Source organism: Zootoca vivipara, chromosome 10, assembly GCF_963506605.1.
Source record: "Zootoca vivipara chromosome 10, rZooViv1.1, whole genome shotgun sequence".
Classification (NCBI taxonomy): domain Eukaryota; kingdom Metazoa; phylum Chordata; class Lepidosauria; order Squamata; family Lacertidae; genus Zootoca; species Zootoca vivipara.
This window is the reverse complement of record NC_083285.1, coordinates 70,717,218-70,735,797: the sequence shown is the minus strand read 5'-3', so window position 1 is coordinate 70,735,797 and position 18,580 is coordinate 70,717,218. Positions and strand designations below refer to the sequence as shown.

The following is an 18,580-nucleotide window of genomic DNA, read 5'->3' as shown; positions in this document are numbered from 1 at the left end:
CCAGGTCAGCTGTGCTGAAACAGGCATTGAAATGCAATCTCAAGGGGCTTTGGGGCTGCCGTCTGGAGCTGCTGACCCCTCCCCTTGGCCTGGCGGTAAGCGTCTTGAAGGTGTGCGTTGCAGGCGTTGAGGAGGGAGGCACTTAGGAGACAGGTGGAGGGGCCTCCGATGGCCTGCTTTCACCTTTCCACAAGTGGGGAGCCACCGCAGAAAAGGCCTCGGGACCTCTCATGGAGGGAGCACACGAAGAAGGGCACCAGAGGGTGATGGCAGGGACTGGGTCAGTTCATATGGAGAGAGGCGATCCTTGACATATTGCAATCCTGAGCTGTTTAAGGCTTTGTAGGTCAAAACTGTCACTTTGAAAAATTAATAGCAACAGTTTAAAACTTTCAGATAGTTAAAAGTGCCACAAAGCTGGCTTTTTCGGCAGCTGACTCTCTCCTGTGTTCTTTGGCTAGGTGTGCCTGATGGTTTGGGAAGCAACAGCATTGAAGGCCTCTGCTCACCAGATGATCCTGTTGCCTCAGCTCAGGTAGGACCCCCCCCCCCGCTTCCATCTCCTGGATTTGCTTTCTTGAATTATCTCTCTCTCTCTCTCTCTCTCTCTCTCTATATATATATATAGTTAACAAAAACCCTGCAATACTTTCCCTCTTCCTTCCCTGTCCCTTTACCCTTGTGTGTCGTGTTTGGTTAGCAAACCTGCAGGAGGGACTGTCTTGTCTTGATTGTACGTAAGCCACCCTGGAAGCATTTTAGTCGATGAGCAGGGTACAAATGCTCAAAATAAATAAACTAAAAACGGGACCCCTGTCACCCCCGTGCTACAGTCATGGGGGGAGGTGGCAGAGATGGGAGCTCTGATTCCTTTTGCTGTGCTCATTCCTCAAACTTTGCCTTGCTGGAGGACTAAACTCCTCCTTTTTTCTCATTTCAGCCCAACCCAGAGGCCACAGACAACACGGCCCCTGATGCCCTAAACTACCTCTCTGCCAAGAAACACAAAGATCTGTCCATCTTGATGCTGGAGATGCAGGAGGCACAGGAAGAGATTGCATTCCTGAAGAGGCAGCTTCAGGACCCCGCTGGAGCTGAGCCTCTGCCGCCAGGGGAGTCACAAGCCAGCGGTGGAGAAGAAGACGGGGTGGTCCTCACCCAGAGCGATTCGAGCAGCAGCTCTCTGGTCACCGTAGAAATTCAGGAGGAGTCTTCTCCCCTTCCGGAGACACTCTTGGGGAAAGACGGCCTCTCCACGGAGGACAGAGAAGCGGCTCAGCAGCCTTCTCCGGCAACGCAAGAACTGGAAAGGTTGCATCTCGAAATTGCTGGGCTGCGTGCAAGCCAGCAGGAAGCAGAGGAGCTCCACAAGGGGGTCTTGGAAGAGAGGGACACAGAAATCAGGCTGCTCCAGCAGCTGGCAGAGGGTTCCCGTGGGGCCCTGGACACGCTCCGTGCCGAGAGGGATCAGCTCCTGTCCCAGCAGAAGGAGCTCTGCCGTCTGGAGGAGCTGGAGGAACAGGTGAGGCAGCTGGAAGGGGACTTGGCCGACTCGGAGAAGCGGCGGCTCTCTGACCACGAGAGCGGGGCATCCCGGCTGGCCCTGCTGCAGGAGCAGCTCCAGAGCATGCAGAACGAGGCGAAGTCCAAGGAGGTGAAAATTGCCGCTCTGCAGAAGGACCTGGACGAGACGCAGCGCCATCTGGCAGAGCAGGACCTGCAGGGGAGGAGCCTGAAAGGCTGCCTGGAGGAGGAGCAGCAGGAAAGGCAGGTGCTGTCAGGACGGCTGCAGGAGGCCTCCGCCAAGGCTGAGGAGCTCTCCCAGAGCCTTGCATCAAAGGAGTCGGAGGCCGCCCGGCTGCAGGGGCTCCTCTCGGAGAGCGCCGCCGAGGTGGAGAGGCTGCAGCAGGAAGTGGCAGAGCGGGAGCAGCGGATGGTGGAAGTCAACATGGGCATGTCGAGCCGGATGGTGCAGCTGAACGAGGAGAAGTTCTTGCTGGGGAAGGAGTTGGCGAGCCTGACGGAACAGCTGAGTCTGGTGGCAGAAGGGAAGGAGACGAGAGAACAGGGGGTGGGGACGGAGGAGGAGGAGAAGGTGCCTGAGCAGCCGGCGGAGAGAGCGTCACCCACCAGCGAGGAGGCGGAAGCTTTGCGGAAGGAAAACGAGCTCATCCGGAAGAAGCTGCAGGCGGCCCTTGTCAGCAGGAAGGAGCTCCTGAGCAAGGTCCACAAACTGGAGAAGGCACTGGGAGCGGGGAGCAGGGAGCCTGCGGGGCCTGAGGCCAGAGTCCCAGAGGCCTGCAAGGATGGAGAGGAAGAGGAACCCCCTGAGAGCAGCGTAAATGCAGATGGCAATGGGCACCCTGAAAGGCGAGGCAGGGCCGCTTCTCTGGGCCAGCTGGTTCTGGAAAAGGAAGCTGAGCGGCAACACATCTTGGGGGAAAAGGAGTCCGCCGTGCTTGCGCTGCAGGCTGTGGTTGAGGAGCTTCAGCACAGCGTGAAGGAGAAGGACCTCCTCATCGGTGCCCTGCGAGCTGAACTTGAGGGCTGCAGGTTAGCCCCCGAGAAACAGGCACCAGGCAGAGAGAGCATGGAGGTCTTTGCCGTCCCTCCTGCACTTCCTCCGTCAGACAGCACTGCTGAGCCCAGCCTGGAAGGAGAGCCGAGGGGTGCTCTGGAGGAGAGGATCTCTGCTCTGGAGCAGGAGAGGGAGCAGCTGCAGAAGAAGCTCCAGGAAGCCCTGGCCTCCCGCAAAGACACCATCAAGAAGGCCCAGGAGAAGAACCGCCATCACCGCGAGCAGCTCAAGCAGCAGAAGGACGACTACGGCCTCCTGCAGGAGCAGTTTGAGCAGCAGAGCCGAGAGAAGGAGAAGCTGCAGGGTCAGCTCCAGGCTCTGAGCCAGGCGCTGGAGAGCGCCTCTCTCCCTCCTGAAGGTCCGGCCCCTGGAAGCTCCGTGGCGGCCGGAGATTTTGCAGCTGTGGAAGCACTCAAGGCAGACCTTGAGAAGCTCAAGGCTGAGAAAGGGGAGCTGGAAGCTCAGGTCAGGCACCTGGAAGGGGAGCTCAGGAGTAAGTCTGAGGCAGCTCTTCAGCTCCAGGAGCAGGTCGGGCAGTTGGTTGCTGAGTTGGAGACAGTGAAGGAAGCCTGCCGCCAGGCCGAAACCCATGCAGCAAGCCTTGGGCGAGAGCTGGAGGAGAGCCAGGCCGAGGCTTCCAGGCAAGAGGGCCTGAGGCTTCACCAAGCAGCTTTAGAAGAGCAGAAGGAGCTGGCCAGCAAGGAAGAAATCAAACACCTCAACGCTCAGCTAGTGGACAAAAGTGAGTCTTTGCGTGGCCTGCAGGCGGTGCTGCAGGAGAGAGAGGAGGCCTTCAAGGCCCTGCGAGGACAGCTGGAGGAAGCTCAGAGCAAGGAGCAGTCCCAGCGTCTGGAGGCTGAAGCCCAGCATAAGTCGGAAGCGGCGGCCGCCGAGGAGCAGTCCAAGAGCCAGCTGCAAAGGAAACTGCAGGCTGCACTCATCTCCAGGAAGGAGGTGCTGAAGGAGAGCAAGGCCCTGAAGGAGGAGCTGGCTGGCACCAAGGCTGCTCTGGAGAAGACGTCCCGCCTCCTCTCGGAGGCAGAGAGCCGAGCTTCCGAGCTGGGGAAGGAGAAGGAGGCCCTTGGGGAGAGGCTGGCGGCCCTTGGAGAGGAACGGGAGAAGCTCATTACGGAGGTAGACAGAGCCCTGGTGGAGAACCAGAATGTCTCCAGCTCCTGCGAGAGCCTGAAGCTGGCCCTGGAGGGCCTGACCCAGGAGAAGGTCCGGCTGGAGGAGGAGGCGGATGCCCTGCGGCGCTCCCAAGCCCAGGAGCTCTCCGAGTGGCAGCGGAAGCACGCGGAGCTGCAGGCGGAGTACGAGACCCTCCTGCAGTCATACGAGAACGTCAGCGGCGAGGCGGAGAGGATGCAGCGGGTGGTGGAGGGCGTCCGGCAGGAGAAGCAGGAGCTCTTCCTCAAGCTGAAGGGCGTGGAGGCGGAGAAGAGGGAGGCGGATGGCCGCCTGGAGGGGGCCGAGCAGGAAATGGAGGGGATGCGGGAGAAGATGCGGAAGTTTGCCAAGTCCAAGCAGCAGAAGATCCTGGAGCTGGAGGAGGAGAATGAGCGGTTGAGGGCGGAGGTCCATCCTGCGGACGGTTGCCTGGGAGGGGCAGAAGGGACAGGTGCTGACCTCCGAGAAGAGCTGGAGAGCTCCAGGCAGGACTGCAGATCCCTTTCCAGCCAGCTGGAGGTTCTCAAGGCTGAGAAGGACGCCCTGAACCAGCAGATCCAGGACTTGAGGCAGGCGCTGCAAAGCACAGCAGATGTGAAAGAGGAGGAGGTGGCGGCGGCGAAAAGTGAGGAAGTCACTTCCAGCTCCTTGGTGGAGTCCCTAGAGGCTCAGGTGGATTCAGGCACACATTGGCAACCTCCAGAAGCCGCTCCCGTGGGCCTGGAAACCCAGGAAGAAGAAATCTGCAAAGCAAGCCTTTCTTGTGACGAAACGAACCAGTCCCTGCAGCAATTCACTGAGCAAGTTGCGGACCTGGAGGAGAGGAGGCAGGTGGCGGAGGAGGAGCTGAGCAGGGTCCGGAGGGATGTGGTGACCCTGAGCGAGGAGAAGAAAGTGCTGGAGGGACTGTTGGCTGCCAAAGGCCTGGAAGTGGAAGCTCTGCAGGAGAAGGTCCTTGAGATGGAGCGAGCCGGCCAGCAAAAGGAGGAGCAGCTTGCTGGAGCCCTGAGGCTGAAGGAGGCCTTGGAGGCTGAGAAGGACGACCTGGAGGAGAGGCTCATGAACCAGCTGGCAGAGCTGAACGGGAGCATCGGGAACTACCAGCAGGATGTGGCGGACTTGCAGAGCGACAACCAGCAGCTCCTGAGCGAGGCGGAGAGCCTTCGAGGGGCCTTGGACCGCTTGGAGGATGAGAAACGGCATCTCCTGCAGGAGAAGGCGGATGCAGAGAGGAAGAAGGAGCATGTGGAGAAGCTCAAAGGTGCCTGGAAGGGCGACAATGGCCGGGCACAGGTGAAGGAGCTCCAGGAGCTGCTGAGGGCGAAGCAGCAGGAGGTGAAGGAGCTGCAGAAAGGCTGCATTAAAAGCCAGGAGAAAACCAGCAGCTTGGAGAAGACCATCAAGGCCCTGGAGTTCATCCAGGGCGAGTTACAGAAGGAGCTGGAAGCCACCAGGAAGAGCTTGGTGAAGGCAGAAGAGGACACCCGGAAGGCCCAAGCAGAGCTGGCCTCCTGCAGAGTCTCGCTGGACGATACTCAGAGCAAGGCGGCCAGGGTCTTGGCCGAGAGCCTGAAGGCCAGAGAGGAGCTCAGAGCGAGCAAAGCAGAGGTCCAAGCGCAGTTGAGGGCGAAGGAGAAGGCCCTTGAGAGGCACCTGGAGCGGGAGAAGGACAAGCACTCGAAGGAGGTGAGGAACATGGAGGAGAGGCTGCAGGCCCTGCAGAGGGAGCAGGCCCGCTCGGAGGCGGCGGTGCGGGACCTCCGAGAATCCCTGCGCCAGAAGGACCAGGAGGCCAAGCAGCTGCAAGGCAACCTGAACCACACCTTAGCCCAGCTGGCTGCCTTCACCCGGAGCATGTCCTCCCTGCAGGACGACAGGGACCGCGTGATCGATGAGTCCAGGCAGTGGGAGAAGAAGTTCAGTGAGGCCATCGAGAAGAAGGAACAGGAGGTGCGCGCCCGGGAGCAGGCCTGTGCCACCTTGGAAGAGCAGGTGAAGCAGATGGCAGTCCAGGTGGAGGACCTGCAGAGCCGCATCGCCAGGTGAGGAAGGGTGGTGCTGGGAGGAAGTGGGTGGCTGCCCCCTCCCCAAATGACCCTGAGCATACAGGGAAGGGTTGCGGCCCAGTGATTAGAGCTGTTGTTGGACCACAACTCCCATCGTCTAGAGCAGGACCACTGGTCAGAGATGATGGGAGTTGTTGTCCAACCACAGCTGTTACATTGGAACCCCCCCCCCCAGGTTGGCTTTATTCAAGGTTCATCCAGAATTCATAGAACAATAGCTGTAGAATTGGAAGGGTCATCTAATTCCCAGCAATGCAGGAATATAAACTGAAGAATCCCTGGCCGTCCAACCTCTTTCTGAAAACCTCCAGGGAAGGAGAGCCCACCCCTTTTTAGGGAAAAAGCACTCCCTAATCTTTAACTGGAATCTCCTTTCTTGTCACCTGAATCCATGGGTTTGGGCTCTACCTTCTGGAGCAGCAGGAAGCAAACTTCCTCAAGCTCCCATTGACAGCCCCTCCCTGTCTTCTTTTCTCCAGCCTAAACACTCCCAACTCCCTCAACCATTCCTCATAAGGCTCAGTTTCTAGACCAGGCATCCCCAAACTTCGGCCCTCCAGATGTTTTGGACTACAGTTCCCATCATCCCTGACCACTGCTCCTCTTAGCTAGGGATCATGGGAGTTGTAGGCCAAAACATCTGGAGGGCCGCAGTTTGGGGATGCCTGTTCTAGACCCTTCCATCTTCTGCACACCTTCCAGCTTGGCCCCATGGGATTCATTGGCTAGGTTACTTTATGAGTCTTCCATTAGCCGTGGGATGATACGTGCTTTTGACAGGGAGCGAGGACAGGCAGAGTACTTTCCTGCTTTGTGTTTGATACTGCCTTTCTCTGTTTTCGCAGCCTGGAAAGCAGCAAATTGGCACAGGACTCCAGAGCCCAGAATGAGCACCAGCGTCTCCTGGAGGAAGCCGAGTTGCTCCAGGAGGAGAAGAGGGGGCTCGTGGTGCAGCTCGAGGAAGCCCAGCGGCTGCTCCAAGACTCCCAGGACCAGATTCAGAAACAGGAAGCACAACTCCAGGGACAGAGCGAGAAGCTGGCCAGCCTGCAGGACTCCTTCGCAAAGTGCCTGGAGGAAGTGGACAGGCTGGCGGCCACGGCGAAAAGCCAAGAGGCCGACCTCCGAGAGAGCCGGTTGAGTCGGGAGCAGCTGGAGGCCGACCTGCGGGCTTCCAAGGACCTGACGGACAGACTCCACGTAGAGATGAGCATCGCGGACCAGAAGATCATCAGCCTGGTGGCCGCCAAGGAAGAGGCTGTTTCCTCCGCCGTGTCGGAGCTGCAGTGGCAGCACCAGGAGGAGCTGAAGGAGCTGGAGGCCAGGATCAGCCGGGCAGGAGAGGAGAGGGCAGCCTCGGAGGCTGAGAAGGCGAAAGCCCTGGAGAAGGCGGAGCACCTGGCGAGGAAGCTTCAGAGCACCCGGGAGGACAGTAAGCGGCACAAGGCCCAGCTGGACTCCTTCACCAAGTCCATGTCCTCCCTGCAGGACGACCGGGAGCGGGTCCTGGGCGACTACCGCCAGCTGGAGCAGCGGCACCTGGCGGCCATCCTGGAGAAGGACCAGCTGATCCAGGAGGCAGCGGCCGAGAACAACCGGCTGAAGGGGGAGCTGCGGAGCCTCCACGGCCGCCTGGACGACCTGCACGCTGAGAACGCCAAGCTGGAAGCCGAGCTGGTGCGCTACCGCCAGGACCTGAACCAGCTCCTCTCCATGAAGGACAGCCAGCAGAAGCAGCTGCTCAAGACCCAGCTGGAGCGCATCCGGGCATTGGAGGAACAGCTGCGGGAGTCCGAGCGTGCAGCGGAGGCCCTGCAGCTGGAGAACCGCAGCAAGGGGGAGCAGGCGGAGACTCTCGCGGCCTCCCTCGCCCGGGCGCAGAGCGAGGTGGCGGCCCTGCACGAGGATGGGCCTCTGCTGGAGCTGCAGGCGCAGCTGCTGGGCAAGCGGGAGGAAGCGGAGGAGCTGAGCGGGCAGCTCTCGCTCGCCCAGAGGCAGGTGGCGGAGCTGGAGGAGGAGCTGGCCCTGCTTCGGCAGAGCACCAGCCGGAAGATGCAGGAGGCGGAAGCCCAGATGAAGGCGGAGCTGAAGAGCTTGCACCACGACGCCGGGCTGATGCGGAACGAGACCGAGACGGCGGAGGAGCGGGTGGCCGAGCTGGCCAAAGACCTCCTGGAGATGGAGCAGAGCCTGCTCACCGTCACGGAGGAGAACCAGGACCTGAAGGCCCAAGTTCAGTCCTTTGGGAAGGCCATGAGCTCACTCCAGGACAGCTGGGACGAGTGCAACGAAGAGCTCCGCGCCGTGGAGAAGAAGTACTCGGCGGACTTGGAAGAGCAGCGGTTGCTGGTTCAGAGCCTCCAGGAGGAGAAGGCTCGGTTCCAGGAGGAGCAGAAGAGCCTCGCGGAGAAGCGAGATGCCTTGGCCTCCGAACTGGCGGCCCTCTGGAAGTCGACGGAAGAGAAGGGCCTCCTGGCACGGCTGGAGAAGCTCGACCAGCAGCTGAAGGCCAAAGACGCCGAGGTGGTTCGCCTGGCCTCCGAGTTGGAGGGGGCCTCCGGCCAGGTCAAGTCCTTCTCCAAGGCTATGGCTAGCCTGCAGGGCGAGCGAGACCGACTGATGGGCGAGCTGGAGAAGGCCCGCAAAGTGGAGGAGGCCAAGCTGCAGTCGGCGACCGGCGCTTCCGCCAGCCTCGCCGAAGTGCCCAGCCTCAAGAAGGCCTTGTCTGCCCTGCAGGATGACCGAGACAGGCTGGTGAGTCCATGGTTTTTGACGCATGCTGCTCATCAACCCACATTTCTCAAGGGTCTTCCTTGAAGCTGGGGATTCCCAGCACATCCCGCTGTCTAGAGTAGTGGAGCCCAAAGTTTTTCGTGCCCCTGCCCCCTTGGTTCCTTAAACTCATCTTTAGTGCCAACCCCCCACCGTACCCTCTAAAAAGCATTATCCAGAATAGTGGTTTGCACCACCCATTAAGCAAAACAACACAATAGAATTCAGAACTGTAACAGTTAATTGCACATTCATTAAGAATCCAATCTAGAGCCATAGAAAAAGGAAGTTAATAGGCATGAGTGTGACATTCATGCACACAAAATAAATATGTGCTCTGATCTAATCCTGAAGTTCTGGTTCTACGTGAATTTAATTCTGCCTCTCTGTTGCCTCGCCTATTCTCTAATACACATGTGCCCCTTGCAGAGGGTACAGACTGACTTGCCTCTGGGGGAGAAAATTCCCTTTTGGGGGTTCAGTACAGAGGCTCAAAGCAGATTCCCAGCTAGTCAGCCTTTTTTTCAGTAACGCATTACTGGACAGCATCCAAAAGCGTCTGTGAGAGCATATCCACGAACGCACACCCTGTATGGGGGAAAAGGTGTCGTCTTGGCTGTTTATTCTCCAGCCTGCCACCTTCTGCAAGCTCAGCACCTCTTCCACCACAGTCCTTAGGAACACTTCTTCAACCCATGTTGTTGGCTGTATGTGCAGAGCCCTCCTTGCACCTGATCTGGAGTGGTTCTGCAAAAAAAATAAAAAATCAGTGTTAGGATCCTCCTAAACTGGTGCTGTGGTTAAACCACTGAGCCTAGGGCTTGCCGATCAGAAGGTTGGCGGTTCGAATCCCTGTGACGGGGTGAGCTCCCGTTGCTTGGTCCCAGCTCCTGCCAACCTAGCAGTTCGAAAGCACGTCAAAATGCAAGTAGATAAATAGGAACTGCTCCAGCGGGAAGGTAAACGGCGTTTCCATGTGCTGCTCTGGTTTGCCAGAAGCGGCTTTGCCATGCTGGCCACATGACCTGGAAGCTGTACACCAGCTCCCTCGGCCAATAATGCGAGATGAGCGCGCAACCCCAGAGGCGGTCACGACTGGACCTAATGGTCAGGGGTCCCTTTACCTTTACCTTTAAACTGGTTCTCCCTCTTATGTATCTGGCACTGGGTTTTGGCAGAATTCCTACCCCACCTCTCAGGTTTCTTTTCACAGGGCTGGGGTATATTATTGAGTGATTATTGGTAAATGCAGTTTTTGTGTTTGCTGCTTAGGTTTGCAATTATTATTACTTATTGAATTTATATACTGCCCTATTCCCACAGGTCTTGCGGCTGTTTACAGAATAAAATATAAAACCACAAAATCCATAATCAAAATAAAAACAACAAGAATTACAGATACCTAAACACAGACAGTCATTTACCCTTGCTAGATTCAACGTGCTACCATCTGCTTTATTGCAGGGCAGATTTGAGGGTAAACCATATGCGGAACGAGTCTGCCCCTGCGGCTTGATGGAGGTCGAAACTGTCTCCCATGCCTTGTTACGCGGCCGTTTTTATGGAGATATACGCTCGGGATTCATTATCCCTGCTTCACAAAAATCTTCAAATGAATCCGAACTTCAATGTCTAAAATCCCTGGTAGAGAACAAGGATCCGGAGATCACGTTGTTGTTGTTGTTGTTGTCGTCGTTTAGTCGTGTCCGACTCTTGGTGACCCCCTGGACCAGAGCACGCCAGGCCCTCCTGTCTTGCACTGCCTCCCGCAGTTTGGTCAAACTCATGTTCGTAGCTTCGAGAACACTGTCCAACCATCTCATCCTCTGTTGTCCCCTTCTCCTTGTGCCCTCAATCTTTCCCAACATCAGGGTCTTTTCCAAGGATTCTTCTCTTCTCATGAGGTGGCCAAAGTATTGGAGCCTCAGCTTCACAATCTGTCCTTCCAGTGAGCACTCAGGGTAGCCAAATTCTGTGTGACTGCCATAAAATGCAGGGAACAAGTGGTGCTATCATAATGATTAAGGCCTTAAACGATAATTTTAGGTTGTATTTTAGTAACTAAGTTTTAATTTATATATTGTTATAATTGTTGTTATATCTGTATTGTCCCTGTTATACTTGATTGCAAATTCAAATGTATCCCTATCGTGTTTTATGATTTCCTTGATACTGTATGTGGGCTGGAACTGGTCTGTGACCGTAATAATAAATTCATTCATTCAACAACAACCTAATAATCCCCCCAACCCCCCCCACATTTAAAAAGGGCATAGGATGATTAAGCGGTTTCTACATAATAGGCTACGAAGAATCTCTATTTCTCTAACACTTACTTTATTTTTTTTAGTCAGACTCCAGGAGAACAATCAAAGGGAACTGGGAGAAACATATACAAAGCTTTTGTAGGGGGGGAATTGTAATGAGATCCACAGAGTCTCGTATTCTGGGTTAATTTGGCTTGAAGTTCTGTGCCTGAAACCAAGAGATGTGCAGGTGTGGGGAACTTCTGGCTCTCCAGATGTTGATGAACTACAACTCCCATCAGCCCCGGCAAGCATGGCCTGTGGCCAGGGACAATGGGAGTTGTAGTTCAGCAACCTCTGGAAGGCTGAGGGTTCCCCGTACTTGAGGTGGTGAGTTTTTCCCCAAGGGCGTCATGCGGGAATGGTCTGCAGACATCGATCCTTGAAGCCTTCCGAGTGGCAGGCTTAAACCTGGCTCTTCTCTGTCCTTCTCTCCTGCCAAGCTGGTGGAGTTGAAGAACCTCCAGCAGCAGTACCTGCAGGTTGGGGTGGACACGGCGGAGATCGCACGCTTGAAGGCCCAGGTGGAGGAGCAGAAGCAAGAGGTGGAGCGCCTGAGGCAGGAGGGGGCCTCTTGGCAGATGGAACTCCACCAGCTCAGGTGAGTCCCACCCTGTCACAGAGGCAGGGGGGAAGCTTAAGCAGTGCATACTTAAACGGTGGAACTCCCTGCCACTGGAGGCAGGGACGGCCACCAACCTGGATGACTTTAAAAGAGGACTGGAAAAATTCATGGAGGAGGAGAGGGCTCTTGGCGGCTCCTAGCCCAGGATGCTGGTCCTCTTGCCTCTATGGTTTGAAGCACCGCCGCTTCTGAATTGTAGTTGCTAGAAACCACAGGAAGGGAGACTCCTTGGATCCTGCTTCCCATCATGGACATCTCGCTGGCCACAGTGAGAACAGGATGCTGGACACGGTGGGCCACTGGCCTTGACCCAGCCGGCTGTGTTTCTGCGTTCTTACCGTAGGTTCCCATGGGAGAAGGCCGAGAGCCCGAAACTGTGCCAGCTCTTTCTAGATTTCCTCATTTCCCCATCAGGAGCTCCCGTGGGCACAGCTTTGCAGAGTAGAAACGGAGGAAGGAAACCCCCCACTCCCCTCACCCGTTTCTAGGAAGAGAGAGAAGCTGACTGTTGTCTTCAGAACAGACCTTGGCAGCTGTCCTAGACCGGATCCTGCATCCTGGATATATTTTTTTAATAAAATAAAATAAAATTTGCACACCGCTTGATTGTGAAAGCAAACAAACCATGGAGCAGTTTACAAAGAAAATAACACAATATGGTTATCAGTAAAAGCAACAACCCCTCTTTAAAACACTCAGAAGATAAAATCAGCAACAAGAAGTAAAGGATTAAAACTTACTGTACATCACCATTCCACATTTATTTATTTCGTAAAATGAATACACGACTTTGATTGTAAAGAATGTCAAGGCAGTTTGCAAAGAGCATAAATCTATAAAATTATCAGTAAAAACAACTCTTTATAGATAAAACCAGCAGGAAGCAGATGAAAGCATACCTGTCCGGGGAGTCTTGTCTAAATAGAAATGTTTTGAGCAGGAACCGAAAAGAGTACAGTCAATAGGCAGGGAGGTATAAAGCTTGGGTGCTGCTATGCTAAATACCAATTTCTTGGAAAAGCAGAATGGGTATTATGTGGCATTCTGAGCCTGGCCTTGTGGCGCCCTTCTTACTGGTGCCCCAGAGCTCTCTTGGCTTTGGTGCAACAACCGCTGTGCCCAAACTCATCACGGCCTCACCAGGAAGCACCGTGTGAGCTTTGGTGAGCAGGTCGCCTCCTTGTCCCCTGTCCCTCCAAGTGCTGCCTTTGCAGTTCCTCTCTTGTGGTGTCTTGCAGGGAGGAGAAGGCATCTTGGAAGCTGGAGGTCCCATCAGCCATGGGGCAAGAGCCGAGTTCCCCGCGGAGAGCGGGGCAGGAGGAAGGGAGTCCTGTTGCACGAACCGTGGTGGAAGAGGAGCCGAGGCAGGTGAGGCCGGCGCAGGTGGGGACGGGACCGGGCGGCCCTCAGCCGGACATTGCAAGGGGCCCCTTTGCCCATGCCTTTTCTCAAATTGAGGTTACAAGAACATCAGGAAAAGCTTTATTGAGAGTTGTATGACAGTGGAACAGACTCCCATGAGAGGTGGCGGACTCTCCTTCCTTGGAGGTTTTTTAAGCAGAGGTCGAATGGCCACCTGTCATGTATGATCTAGCGGAGATTCCTGCATTGCAGGGGGTTGGACTGGATGACCCTTGGGTCACTTACAACATGACAATTTAATAATAATAATAACAATAATATTCATACCCCACCCATCTGGCTGGGTTTCCCCAGCCACTCTGGGCAGCTATTAAAAACACAATAAATACATCAAACATTACAAACTTCCCTAAAAGTTGTTGTGAGTCTCTTGCTTGTGCCTTGCAGTGAGAGAAGCAGAGAGAGAGTCTTGGACTCTTGTTGGACTCTAAGCATGCTTGGCCACAGCAGTGGTGAATGTCTGTATATATTTGCTACCAATTTGCTTTTATGCCTGTCAAGTAAACTTCTGCACTTGACCGAATCTTTATGCCATCCATGAGTGTTTATTGCCTACTGTGTGTACCCTCAACCCCGAAGATGACGATAATGGTGATGATGATAATAATAATAATAATAATTTTTTTATTTCTACCCCGTCCATCTGGCTGGGTTTTCCCAGCCACTCTGGGCAGCTCCCAACAAAAGATTAAAAATGCATTAAACATCAGTCATTAAAAGCTTCCCTAAACAGGGTTGCCTTCAGATGTCTTCTAAATATCAGATAGTTGTTTATTTCTTTGACATCTGATAGGAGGGCGTTCCACAGGGCGGGCGCCACCACCGAGAAGGCCCTCTGCCTGGTTTTTATGCTTCCATGCCATCCCGTTTCCTTCTTTTAAAAAGAGAGTAGAATCATAGAATCATAGAATCATAGAGTTGGAAGAGACCACAATGGCCATCCAGTCCAACCCCCTGCCAAGCAGGAAACACCATCAAAGCATTCTTGACATATGCCTGTCAAGCCTCTGCTTAAAGACCTCCAAAGAAGGAGACTCCACCACACTCCTTGGCAGCAAATTCCACTGCCGAACAGCTCTTACTGTCAGGAAGTTCTTCCTAATGTTTAGGTGGAATCTTCTTTCTTGAAGTTTGAATCCTTTGCTCCGTGTCCGCTTCTCTGGAGCAGCAGAAAACAACCTTTCTCCCTCCTCTATATGACATCCTTTCATATATTTGAAAGGATGTATATTCAAGTAAATATTTGAAAGGAGTATATTCAAGTAAATCGAACAAATATGCAATAACTACGCAGGGGTTACATTTGAGGGGTCCACGTGCAAAGGGAAAATCATGGAAGACCCTCAAATGCTCTCCACCCGCCGCTTGATTATTCCTGCCTGTCCGGAGTGGGCTTTGCCTACTGGCCCTATAGGGAGGTCTTGGGAGTCCTGGGGCCCTCGTACGGGTCCCTTCCAACACTCCATTCATTTCTATACACCTAGGTCTTGGCCGGGCTCTTGGGAGGCCCTGGCCCTTTGCTGTGCAGTTCCCCCAGGCCCAGCTGAGTGGCTCTGCGCTGAGGGCTCAGGTATTTGTCTTCTCCTGCAGGTTGCGCCAGGAGTCACCGGTTCCAGCAAGACTTTGCCCGGAGCTGGGTCTGGTCAAGAGGCTGATCCTGACAGCCTCCAGGCCCAGCTGAGCAGCAGTTTGAAGGAGCTGCACCAAAAAGAATTGCGGGTCCAGCAGCTGAACAGCAAGGTAGGAGGGGCCTGGTGGGTGGGCGTGGGGAGGGGCTCTTCAGACACTGCATATTATGCATCCGTGACGTTGGGGGAATTGTCTGTCATTCAAAGTGGATCGTCTCCAGTTCTTGCGCTTTCTCTCTCCTCGCAGTGACCGCCTCTGCTCTCCCTGTGTCATATGTGCTGCTCCCTCACGGAGGATTAAAGCCCTCCGGTTTGTTTCCAAAGACAAGAAGGCTGGAACTGACATTATAATAAATTAGACCACTGGTTCCCAAACGTTTTGGGGCCACTACCCCATGGGTTCCATAAACTAGGCCCTACCTTCTAAAAAGCATTTTCCAGAATAGTGGTTTGCACAACTCACCAAGGAAGATAATAACAATAAAATTAAAGTTACAGGTAGGTAGCCGTGTTGGTCTGAGTCGAAGCAAAATAAAAAAATTCCTTCAGTAGCACCTTAAAGACCAACTAAGTTTTTATTTTGGTATGAGCTTTCGTGTGCATGCACACTTCTTCAGAACACTGTTTTAAAAATTAAAAACAGTGACGATTAATAGCACATCTGTTAAAAATCCAGTTTATAGCTATAGGTCCCCAGAAACCCTAACTTCTAGGTAAGAGTGTGTGACATGGATGCACACAAAATGCATATTTGTTCTGACCTAATCTTGGAGCTTAAAAAAAATATGCAGCATATTGTTATAAGAAAACTGTTCTATACGGCATGCAAAATATAATATTTTTAAATGCATTCTTAGTAATAAAAACATAAGGATTTGCAGCGTAAAATATTTTTAGATAGCTGCTTACAAAATATGCTCAAACCTGCACCTACGACAGATATACGGTAGCTAATTTGTAAGGAAATTAATAGCTATAACCGGTAATAGGCTCTCTTGCGACTTGCAGCAACTCAGAATTGTAAATATAAACAGGTGTGATGAGACGAAACGGCTTTAAAAGCTGCAAGAGCAGTAAAGCTTCAGATACGAAGCAGGGATGTTACTTCGCTCCAGGCTCTCACCTGCTCATTTGTAAATAAGTGATTGACCCCTGGGGTTTGTTTCCACAGCCATGAGGCCTGGAAGCCAGCCTTAAAATGAAGTAGACCCTCAAAATGTGGAGGTTTCTGCCCCCGTGCTCCCATACCCCCTGGGCCTGGTCAGCGCCCTACCTCTATTCGCTGGCATGGGAAAAGCTTGAGTCCTCTGGACGTACTTCACTACAACTTCCACAATCCCTTCCCTTTGGCTGTTCTTGCTATGGCTGATGGGAGCTGGAGTTCTGCCGCATCTGGAGGGCCGGAGGCTCCCCGCTGCTGCTTTGGGGACCTTCCTGCACACACTGGAGCTGGAAGAAGAAAAAGATGATGATGATAATAATTTATTATTTATACCCTGCCCATCTGGCTGGGTTTCCCCAGCCACTCTGGGCGGCTCCCAACAGAATATTAAAAACACAGTAAAACATCAAACATTAAAAACTTTCCTAAACAGGGCTGCCTTCAGATGTCTTCTAAAGTCAGATAGTTGTTTATTTCCATGACATCTGATATGGGGGCGTTCCACAGGGTGGGAGCCACCACCGAGAAGGCCCTCTGCCTGGTTCCCTGTAACCTCACTTCCCACAGTGAGGGAACCACCGGAAGACCCTCAGAGCTAGACCTCAGTGTCAGGGCTGAATGATGGGGGTGGAGACGCTCCTTCAGGTCTACTGGGCCAAGGCCCTTTAGAGCTTTAAAGCACCAACACGTTGAATTGTGCTCGGAAACATCCTGGGAGACATGTGATGGTCAGCTGAGGAAGGCATCTCAGCCCCCCTCTCCTCTCTCCAGCTCTCCCAGGTCTTTGAGGAGAAGAACTCGCTCTCCCTCCAGCTGCGGGGGAGCAGCCGCAACCTGCGCGAGAGCCACCAGCGCTACAGCGAGGTCCTTGCCCGCTGCGAGGCCCTGGAGAACCAGCTGCGGGAGCTCCAGACCCCAATGAAGGACTCGGTAAGGCTGAGGGCTGGCGCGGGAGGCTGCCGGGCTGCAGAGGCCGACCAAAACCATGCCGTTCTCAGCCTACGCGCAAATTCTGGCCCCCTCTCTGGGTTACAGCTCCAGCACCTGTGTTTGCTTCAGGCCTGTAAGCCTGGCTGCCTCTGCCATGCAAAAATTGCCCGAAACCTGGCAATGGGGGGGGGGGCAGCACTCTTGTGCAGGACCTGTGGCCTGTGCTGAGCTGGCCCAAGCCTCAATGTGTGCTTTCTGCCCTGCCCAGGGCTCCCTCCCGACAGATGCTGCTCCCGGAGCCCCCCAGGAAAGAAGTGAGCACCCCAGGGAGAGCTACACGCCCGAGCTACAGGAGCTGCAGATGAAGTGAGTGCTGGTTTTGGGGACGGGAGGGGGTGGTTGCTGGCAGGGTGGGGTGGAAGAGAGAGAGAGAGGCACTCTTCTTTCGGGACTCCAGAGTAAAAAAGGTAAGTCCAGTCCAAGGCGACTCTGGGGTTAGAATCATAGAATCATAGAGTTGGAAGAGACCACAAGGGCCATCCAGTCCAACCCCCTGCCAAGCAGGAAACACCATCAAAGCATTCTTGACATAAGGCTGTCAAGCCTCTGCTTAAAGACCTCCAAAGAAGGAGACTCCACCACACTCCTTGGCAGCAAATTCCACTGCCGAACAGCTCTCACTGTCAGGAAGTTCTTCCTAATGTTTAGGTGGAATCTTCTTTCTTGTAGTTTGAATCCATTGCTCCGTGTCCGCTTCTCTGGAGCAGCAGAAAACAACCTTTCTCCCTCCTCCATATGACATCCTTTCATATATTTGAACATGGCTATCATGTCACCCCTTAACCTTCTCTTCTCCAGGCTAAACATACCCAGCTCCCTAAGCCGTTCCTCATAAGGCATCGTTTCCAGGCCTTTGACCATTTTGGTTGCCCTCCTCTGGACACGTTCCAGCTTGTCAGTATCCTTCTTGAACTGTGGTGCCCAGAACTGGACACAGTACTCCAGGTGAGGTCTGACCAGAGCAGAATACAGTGGTACTATTACTTCCCTAGATCTAGGGAAGATAGGTTGTGATGGGTTGCGGCGCTCATCTCACTTTGAGGCTGAGGGAGCCGGCCTTTGTCCACAGACAGCTTTCCAGGTCATGGGGCCAGCAGAACTAAAACGCTTCTGGCGCAATGGGACACCGTGACGGAAACCAGAGCCTACGGAAATGCCGCTTACCTTCCCGCCGCAGCTGTACCTATTTATCTACTTGCGCTGGCGTGCTTTCGAACTGCTAGGTTGGCAGGAGCTGGGACCGAACAACGGGAGCTCACTCCGCTGTGGGGATTCGAACCGCCGACCTTCCGATTGGCAAGCCCCAGAGGCTCAGTGGTTTAGACCACAGCGCCACCTGCCTCCTGAGTGCACACACAAACACACCCCTTCCCTATCCCGGGTCACTAACACACATCAGAATCCACAACGACATCCAGCCCACTTGCACTGGAAGGAAAAGGCAGTTATTTCACTCCTCTTTCCTAAGGCAAGTGAACTAAAAACCAGCAGCAAACAAGCAAAGAGTTTTGATGGCCATCTATCAAGCATGCTTTAGCTGAGATCCCTGCATTGCAGGGGGTTGGACTAGATGAATTGTGGGGTCCCTTCCAACTCTTAAGATTCTATGTTTGTGGCTTTGTGAACCATTGTTGTTTTATTCCATGTATATCCCACCTATTTTTCTCAACATTCAATCTTCACAACAACCCTGTGAGGTAGGTTAGACCGAGAGCGGCCACGGCCACCCCTCCCCCCAGCAACACCCAAGGAGCTTTGTGGCGGAGCAGGGATTCAAACCCTGGTCTCTCTCTTGGGTCCTAGTCCAGCTCTAACCACTGTGCTGCATGGCTGTGATCAGGGAGAGCCTGGCTCCTCACCG

General features: G+C 54.1%; 1 protein-coding gene across 2 annotated transcripts in view; it reads left to right on the top strand.

Annotated features, from left to right (window-relative positions):
- The window catches only part of GOLGB1 (golgin B1), a 42,522-nt gene that overhangs the window by 20,039 nt on the left and 3,903 nt on the right, over nt 1-18,580 (top strand). For both annotated transcript variants that reach the window (XM_060279318.1, XM_060279319.1), the window contains exons 12-20: nt 5-95; nt 462-535; nt 941-5,790; nt 6,660-8,568; nt 11,336-11,493; nt 12,756-12,885; nt 14,530-14,679; nt 16,501-16,659; nt 16,928-17,025. In XM_060279318.1, the coding sequence (XP_060135301.1) occupies nt 5-95; nt 462-535; nt 941-5,790; nt 6,660-8,568; nt 11,336-11,493; nt 12,756-12,885; nt 14,530-14,679; nt 16,501-16,659; nt 16,928-17,025 (7,619 nt within the window). The remainder of the gene's footprint in view (nt 1-4; nt 96-461; nt 536-940; nt 5,791-6,659; nt 8,569-11,335; nt 11,494-12,755; nt 12,886-14,529; nt 14,680-16,500; nt 16,660-16,927; nt 17,026-18,580) is intronic.